This window comes from Balaenoptera acutorostrata, chromosome 2 (assembly GCF_949987535.1).
Source record: "Balaenoptera acutorostrata chromosome 2, mBalAcu1.1, whole genome shotgun sequence".
Lineage (NCBI taxonomy): Eukaryota > Metazoa > Chordata > Mammalia > Artiodactyla > Balaenopteridae > Balaenoptera > Balaenoptera acutorostrata.
The window spans coordinates 146,381,191-146,390,267 of NC_080065.1; the positions used below are offsets into that span (position 1 = coordinate 146,381,191).

The following is a 9,077-nucleotide window of genomic DNA, read 5'->3' on the forward strand; positions in this document are numbered from 1 at the left end:
GATTTTTCTTTTGAAAATGGCGTTCAGAGTCCCTTTAGTGTTTGAGAACACATGAGAGGGCAAGAATTAGTAGTAAATAGGAAGGGGGAAAAGACTGTGGGTTGGGGGGTTGGGGAAATGGTTTCATTTGACCCATGTTTTAGTTACTTCTTGTATTTGCCAAAGCATGTTTATAGTTGGAATTAGAGAGTTCCTCTCATGAACAGTCTGCTTGACTAAGGGGAATAAAGCCTCCTGGGCAGAGACCTGCCCAGCATAGTCTGCTTATAACCTGTCTGATAGTTCTCTGTTCAGGACCTCCTATATATTTTTCCTTATGAATATTTTCTAAATCTATATTGTGAATTGCAGTCACATGGGACTAAAGGAAAATCATTTAAAATAAATTGAGCCTGGCCATTTATGGCCTTTAGGCATCAGTATCCAGAGAATGAGACAAATTTCCCCAAAGATCACTCTGATAGCAAAGTTGATTGAGAAGAAGCCACTAACCTAGTCGATCCAAAGCCCTCCGGCCCCTGCTGGATAGACTCAGACTCCAAGGGGAGATGCTTCAGACTTGGGGAGATTTCTGGAGCCTTCCTCAGTTTTTCCAAAATTGGCTCTTTCCCTAATTTACATGTTTAATTAAATTTGACACCATGTTTGAGCAGAAAAGTTATTTTGGAGGTACTTTTTCTTCAAAGAAGAGGGAAAAGAACATTTTCTTACCTATTCACAATGATGCTTTATTTTAGCAAAAAAAAAAAAAAAAAAAAGGAAAGAAAGAAAGAGTTTGCATTTAGCTGAGCTGGATTTCATGCTGAAAGAGATGACTTGGTGAATGAGCATAGTGGATTTGGAAAAGACACTTAGGCACTGGTCTCTAGGTCCATTTGTTTTGAACCAATATGGAAAGATAAAGGGATAGGTATAAATTGAATCTTACTGCCATTGTCAGTTCCAGATGGAATCAAAACTTCCATCTGTCCTTGCCACTCTAAATTCTAATGAGCTGATGTTTCCTGTCTTGTGGCTTTGGCTTTTACTTATGTTGTTCCCTTCGTAAACAACTTAAGTTGCTTGGTAAATAATATGTCAGTTTGTTGTTACACATCAGTAGTCTGAATGGCTGGACTCTTTTATATTCTTTTTTTTCTTTTTTTTTATTATTACTTTTGTCTGTGTTGGGTCTTCCTTGCTGCACGCAGGTTTTCTCTAGTTGCAATGAGCAGGGGCTGCTCTTCATTGCAGTGCATGGGCTTCTCATTGTGGTGGCTTCTCTTGTGGAACATGGGCTCTAGGCGCATGGGCTCCAGTAGTTGTGGCGCATGGGCTCAGTAGTTGTGGCTCACGGGCTCTGGAGCGCAGGCTCAGTAGTTCTGATGCACGGGCTTAGTTGCTCCACGGCATGTGGGATCTTCCCGGACCAGGGCTTGAACCCATGTCCCCTGCATTGGCAGGCAGATTCTTAACCACTGCGCCACCAGGGAAGCCCCTTCCTTTATATTCTTAATGAATATAAGGATCATGAATAAAATATTGGTGCTGGGTGTCACCTCCTGTAGGAGAGCCTTAAAGGGAGAAATCACTCTCAGCCCCACAAGAGCTTTCTGGTGTTCTTCCTTCCTTGTTACAGATGAACCAGGTTTTTTTTTTTTTTTTTTTTTTTTTTATAGCTACTTTATTTATTTCTTTATTTTTGGCTCTGTTGGGTCTTCGGTTCGTGCGAGGGCTTTCTCTAGTTACGGCAAGTGGGGGCCACTCTTCATCGCGGTGCAGGGACCGCTCTTCATCGCGGTGCGCGGGCCTCTCACTATCGCGGCCCCTCCTGTTGCGGGGCACAGGCTCCAGACGCGCAGGCTCAGTAGTTGTGGCTCACGGGCCCAGCTGCTCCGTGGCATGTGGGATCTTCCCAGACCAGGGCTCGAACCCGTGTCCCCTGCATTAGCAGGCAGATTCTCAACCACTGCGCCACCAGGGAAGCCCCGATGAACCAGGTTTGATTCATGTGCTTTGAGATTTTTGGAGGCTGGTCCCTCTAGAAGCACAGAGTAACGTCACTTGCTTAGAAGTTCTGAGCAAGCTTTTTGCAGTGGACTGCATGATTTTTAGTGCTAGTTTCTCTGGGAATGATGGCTTCTGCTGGAAGATTGGCAGTTAAAGATTTTTAAAACTAACACCATTTGTCACTGGCATTTACTAAGTTATGTGATTATTTAACAAAATGAGATTGTCTTCAAGTTTGTTTGATAATGTTGACTTGCTTTTCCTTTTCTCTCTGTAACTTGACTTCCTTTTTGTTAGAAAGAAGAGCTACATACCCCCCTTCTTGGGAAAAAAATTTCTAATTGGAATTATGAATGGGTAGAACATACTTGCTCCTCTCTTCTTAGTCTGTCATTTATAAATGTCATCCTTAGAGCAGGAGTGGAGACCCAGGGTGGCAATCACTCATAGTGCCACAGTCCTTGCCAGAGAGGGGACAATCATGCTGACTTTAGATTTGAGGAAAGGGGTCAGTAACTGGAGTGCTTCCTTTTGTCCTTTTTCTGGGAAGATAGCCTGGCGGCTGTTACAGCCAGGAAATGACTTAAGGGTTTAGTCAGTGGTGTGGTGAGGCGGGAAAGGTGTCCTGGACAGAGCACCCCAAGAGGCTCAGAGCATTTAGCTTCTGTTCCAACCATTCCGGGAGATCTGCTCTTCCTACCTCAGTCGAGAGGCTGTCCTGACCTGGAAAACCTAGAACTGTAACATAAAACTCTTTGATTCCCCCGAAGGATCAAGAGACGTGGGTGAGGCACTGCCCCAGAAACCCTACCTTCCTTTCACTGGCACCCAGCTGCACGGCACACACGGGCCTTGTTCCGCATCCAGCCCAGGTTTTCCACTTGTACCATGCCCTCCTTCCACCTTCTTGGAACATGTTGCTGGTCTCCTGATTCCTGACGTTACTCAGGTGTTCACTCCTGGCCATTAGCATCCTAATGAGTGTGTAGTTGTGAACTGAATTAAGAATACCACCTTGTATGTTCCATGTTCAAAAGCTAGATTTGGAGCCAGAAGTAACTTGTTCATTGTCATTGTGAGGATGCAACAGATCTTTTTTGGCTACTCCTGCGCATTGTGTGCTTCTCTGCAAGTGATAGAGGGTCCTAGAATCAGCTCCCTTGACGAATATCACAAGAGAGCCTCGAAATTGTTACTGTCCCTTAAAACTGCTGAAGCCATACATGTGGGTATGGAAATCCAGGCTCTTTTTTTCACATTTCTCTTCCTGCTGCCCTGCCCAGTACTCATTACAGACTGTACACTTGCCATGCCATGTGCTCTGGCCACTGGAGCATCTCTCAGCCAGTTCATGTTGCTGTCACCCCCTCAGTAGGGAATGTCACTTTTGGGGTTTTGATGCCCTGCTTTTTGCTTCATTACCTAGTTGCTGCTCCTGTAGCTTCTGCTCTTTGGTAGTTCTTGGTAAGGCTTCTTTCCACTTCCACTTCCACTTTCACCCAAGAGCTAACTAATATATAAGCATTTGAATTGAGTGTGAATTTTATTTTCTCTATTTTGTGCTCTCTTAATTTGCCTTTTGCTCAGAGGAAAGCAAGAGTCACAGCTTCATGGCTTAGTTTTCTGCCTCATAAGAGGAAATGCAGTGTCAGGATTCACTTGGATGCAATTTGGTTCTCCTAATAGGAGAAAGTCCTAAAGGATCTATTCCACTGGGCCCAAGCTCAGTGATCTTAAGGAGGTGAAAACAAATGGCCTTCCAGGCTCTCCTGATGGTAAACTGACTACTGCACAGTCGGTATCTCCGAAGAGAAATTATGTGTAATGAGTCAGTTGGGTTTTTATAATACAGTGTTGCTTGGAGACACAGAAATTAATACTTATCAGAACTGGATCCAGTGCCAAGCCTTGATCTCTAGTCATAAATGTTCTTGTCTGAGCACAGGCAGTGTTGGACTCTTCTCTTTGCCATGGGATCTCTTACAGATGAGATCCTAACAGTTTAGGGACATGTGGACACATTCAGGCTGAGTCAGGGTGTCAGATTTGCTACAAGGGGAAATAAAGGAACCTAATACTGCCCAGATAAGGGGAGGGGTGGGATTTGGCAGCCAGTGGAAAGTGTGGCAGATAGGCTAGTTTGGCAGATGATCCTGTCTTGGGTTCAGCGAAGCTGCCCTTGTCTCTGAGCGCCCAACCTGACTGTGAACAGCAGCAGGAAGATACGTGCGTGTGTGATTGTGTGCAGAGCCAGGAAGGAGCATGATCTCTGCTGAAGGTGTGTCTCTACCACCATCATAAACAGTAAAAGGTGAATCTTGTAGACACGAAAACTTGTTGGTTGTACCTTAATGTTGTGCTCTATTTCCTTATGTTCCCATTGGCCCTACGCTAATTTCAGAGCTTTTTTAAATTGAAGTGTAGTTGATTTACAATATTGTGTTAGTTTCAGGTGCACAGCATAGCGATTCAGTACTTTTGCAGATTATACACCATTTGAGGCTATTACAAGATAATGGGTATAATTCCCGGTATATCCTTGTTGCTTATCTATTTTATATATATAGTTTGTGTCTGTTATTTCCATACCCCTAATTTCAGAGCTTCTTCACCCGACAGTATAGACATCAGATGTTTGTTCAGTGAATTAAACGGCCTCTTTCCCGTTATGTCTCACCAACTTTCTGTCAGAACCACCTCCAGGCTCTCCTCTTGTGGCTTATTCTTCACTTTGCCCCGTAGCATTATTAACCCTGAAAGCTGTTCTCAAACCATCAGTGGCCTTCGCCGCGCCCTCCCACCTCCCTTTCAGCCCTTTGGACGCACTGCCCCCCCCCGGCCTGCCTGTCTCCGTACGTCTGGTCCTACCATTTTTGCCTGCACTGCCCACTCCCTCCGTCTCAAGTGGTTGCAGTCCTGCCTGTCCTTTGGTGGTGATTGAAACGCAGGCTCGCACACACACAGCTCTGCCAGATCTCCCTCCTCCCTGCCCAAGCTGGAGGGCATCTTCTTCTTATTGACTCTCATAGCATTTTATATCTCAGCTACATGTGAACTGGCTTCTGTGTGTGTCGTATCTTCCAGCTTATTTTGGTGTAAAGACAGTGTCCTGTATCTTTGCATCCCCGCCACACATATGTACTTAGTACATGTTGGTTGAATTAATTCAAGTCAGGTTAACCTCAGGTCTTCTCTAATGTGAAGACTATTTAATCATGTGTCTTTTTTACGTGTCTGCTACCTTCCAGGGACTTCATGTACGTTGTCTGTTTAGCAAGCAGACTTCCCATCTCCTGTTCTACTGTTCTGGCAATAATAGTCAAGCTGTTGTGGAATGTTACAAAGGCAGAGATACGAGAATAAAAGGAAAAAAGAATGATGCCATATGTGGTAGGTTGGGTCCTTGGAGAAACAGAAGGCAAGATTTGATTAGAAACACAAGAGAGGGCTTCCCTGGTGGTGCAGTGGTTAAGAATCCTCCTGCCAGTGCAGGGGACACAGGTTCGAGCCCTGGTCTGGGAAGATCCCACATGCCGTGGAGCAACGAAGCCCGTGTGCCACAACTACTGCGCTTGCGCTCCTAGAGCCCGTGCTCTGTAACAGAGACAAGCCACCGCAATGAGAAGCCCGGGCACTGCAACAAAGAGTAGCCCCCGCTCGCCTCAACTAAAGAAAGCCCACGCACAGCAACGAAGACCAAGCGCAGCCAAAAATAAATAAAATAAATTTAAAAAAAAGAAAGACAAGAGATTTATTGGAGGAAACACCTGCAAGGGAAAGTGAGGCAGAGGGGCAGGAGCTGGATGTGAGTGGGAGCCCCGTCAGATCCCCGAGAGGAGGGAGGAGTTGGGTCGGAGAAGTCCTGCACTGCAGGGTGGTGCCGGGGACGTTTCAGCAAAGCCATTGGGGAGCCAGAGTAACTGTCACAGGGGTCCCGGCTCTGTCCCTGTCCCACTCGGTCACTGACTGTGAACAGCCGTGGGACCCTCGACCTCTGCATGGAGGGGACTGTGCTCCCTGCATCTGGAGAAGCACGTGTTCATGGGTGCCACTCCATGGCTCCTTGTGGCGGCAGGTCCTCCAGCCAGTTAGGCAAAGTCCGGGCCTACACAAGGCCCCCTGCCCCCTCTCCATCTGCAGTTTGAATGCTTGTGCCCTTGCTTTGCCGCCATCTCCAGGGTGCAGTGGCCTCCTCACCACCTTCAGTAACTGCTCCCCGTCCTTCAGAGCCTCGTCTCTCCTGAAACGCCTTCCTCACACCCCTGAACGGGCCTGAGAGCTCCTCTGGGCTCACCTCAGTCTTGTGTCTGGCTGCCCACTAGGCTGTGAGCATCTCAGAAGCCAAAGAATAACTTGTATTCTTTAGATCCCAGCGCCTCCTATAGTAGATACCAAGTAATATGTACATTTGCGCTTCGAATTGTTGTTCTGGCAGTCGAGGTGGACTTGCAGTGATCCCTCCAACCCAGGTGGTGGCCCCTGGCTTGGTCGACAGTCCACAGTGGCCCTGGGACAGGCTCTTCCTGGGGACTGTGACGTGAGTGGCCCTTGAGGCTCCTTCTTACTTTACTCACTCCGTGTCAGAAGAGCCAAGAATCGTGCCAGCAGTGACATTTTATTGGGCTTCTTTAAATGTTTGCTTCCTCCCTGTCCTCTCTCCTCTCTCTTCAGCCCCAAGACAGACAGACTGCCCAAGTTCTGGCTAACTCACGCTCTCTGGGGTGGGGGTGGGGGCCCTCTGTTTTCTTGGCTTGTTGCGATCCCCTATTCACGCTTCCATCTACCTGCAGCAGTGCTCTGGGCCTCTCTGTGCTGCCACCTGTGCGCAGGGGCAAGGCCTGTGCCGGTGATTCTCCTTAATCAGCAGCACTGAGCATATGTGTTCCAGGTTGAAGTTTGGGAAGCCTGCCTGGAGAGTGGTCAGTCTGGGTTTTGGGAACTTACCGTGAATATGGTGAGCTCCCAGGGGGCTAAATCTTAGACTGAGTCCAAAGTTTCCAAGAGTTGCTAGAAAAGGCCTTGACATTTAAAGGCCATGCATCCTTAAGTTCTTTACCTGGGGTTTGTTTCAAGGTGGGAGCCCTCAGAGGGACAAAGCTGCTAACAAGGGCAAGGTGGGAAGGAACCTGTACCTCTGATGATATGGGGTTTCTTTCCCTTTTACCCTCATCCTCGTCTCCATTGGAAGCAGACCTGCAAGAAAAATTAGAACAGTTTAGAAGTGGTTGAAATACGTATTCACCCATCCTCGCCAAGATTTTCCAAAACACTCCTAGCTTCAGATATTCCATCCTGTTGCCCACATATCCCTGTAAATCTCTCAGATGTCCTGGAAACTCCAACTTCTGTATAAACTCCATGGCCGTCTTGTATGGAGAATCAGCATAAAAATCCACGGTTATACTGTGTGTCTTCATTTCATCTTTATGACATGAACTCACCTGGTGATTAACAAGGAAAGCCTGAAACTTGGGGAGGGAGACTGGGCTATCGAGGTGATGGTGCTGTGCAAGAGAACAAGATCTCCCGTTTCCCGAGAAATGATGAGTTCGGTATGGAAGCTAAGACTTGGAAAAGCAGGAGGCTCTTGAGTTTGAACCCAGGTTCAGTAGAAATCCACAGAGTGGAATTAGATTCAGCAAGTCGCTCTGCTGTTTCATGGAGAACAGACTTGGGGGTCCTTGGCCCTCCCTGCCAGGCTTGGCCATCAGGCCCCAGGAAGAGCAGCCCATTGCTCATCCCAGAGCCTGTCCCCTGGGGGCTCTGGCCAGTCTGGACAGGAGGCTTTGCTGTCGCAGCCGGGCTCCCTCGTGCTCCTCTACGCAAGCCACGGCTCAGGGTGGACGGCGGTGAGGTGATTGCTCTGCTGTACATTGGGGGCTGAGGGTTTCATAATTTTAAAAGCAGGAGTTTCTTTTTAACTGCAGATTCTCTTTTTATTTTGTAATCAGATAGTGAGGCAGTTGGGGTTTTCCTGCTTCTGCTGACTCCCTGTATTTACTGGACTTTTTCCTTTTACATTGCAGGTAAACTAAAAGATCTTGGGAACTTGGTTCTTCGGCCTTTTGGACTCTCCACAGAGAATTTCCAGATCAAACAGGATTCCTCTACTGGCTCCTACTCCATCAATTTTGTTCAAAATCCAAATAATAACAGATAACAAAGATAACAATGGCTTTTAAAGCTGGCTTGGAAATTGTATGCTGCTTGTGTTAGCAAGGGGAAAGGCCCTGCCAATGTTTAACGTTTAACAGCATCTTATCTCAAAGACAGGCTATCTAGTAGAGGCCAGTGCTCCCTTCTCCCCCTTGTTTTATGATCAGGGTGAAACGCAGTTCCTGATGTAATGAGCCTAATTTGATTTCCATTTTAAGGTGGTGTCTGTGCAGCTGTTGCCTTGGTTCTGGCTGTTCTTTGTTTTGTCCGGGAGAAAGCCTGCTTGTCAAGGCTCACCTCCCCGAGCTCCACAAAAACAAGCCCAGCTGGAGTCTCCTGGGCCGAGCAAACCTGCCGGTCGGAGACTGCCCAACCACGATCGAGGGGGTCCCCACCTGCTGTCCCCTCGCCCCGATCGCACACACTGCCCAGGCTGCCCTGCGTGGGCTCCAACATCTCCTAATTTCCTCTGTGGTAATAAACGCTTTGTGTGACAGTCTGAGCTGGGTTGTGAATTTTGTCCCCATAACGACAGCTAAAGCGGTGTTGGTTTTGAGCAGTGTTACTGGATTCCACAAGTCTGCCCAGAGTCTTAGTTGCCACCTTGAAGATAATCTTGAAGAGCTGACCATCCTACCATGTATTAGGATTCAGAAACTCCACCTTACAAGCTGTCCCGGGCCTCTCCAGGTTTGTGCAGATAATTATGAAATCAGTGTTTTTGACCAAGTATCAATCTTAGTAATTTCAACTTAAAATAGCTTCATTCAGGAATGGTGGTATGTGAATCCCAGAACAAAACCATATTCTTTTAGACTCCATGAACCCAGAAGTTTCAAAGGTAGATTTTTTTTTTTTTCTAGTCATCAGTGCTGGTGAAAAGCTTTTAATTGTTATGGTTTGAGTGTCAAGGGCAGTGACATGCAGGTTTC

At 47.0% G+C, this 9,077-nt stretch overlaps 1 protein-coding gene across 1 annotated transcript in view; it reads left to right on the plus strand.

Annotated features, from left to right (window-relative positions):
- The window catches only part of TTC1 (tetratricopeptide repeat domain 1), a 55,657-nt gene extending 47,013 nt beyond the window's left edge, over window positions 1–8,644 (plus strand). The window contains exon 8 of the mRNA XM_007171441.3: window positions 8,016–8,644. Coding sequence (XP_007171503.2) covers window positions 8,016–8,149 — 134 coding nt within the window. The 3' untranslated portion in view covers window positions 8,150–8,644. The remainder of the gene's footprint in view (window positions 1–8,015) is intronic.
- The last annotated feature ends 433 nt before the right edge of the window (window positions 8,645–9,077 follow it).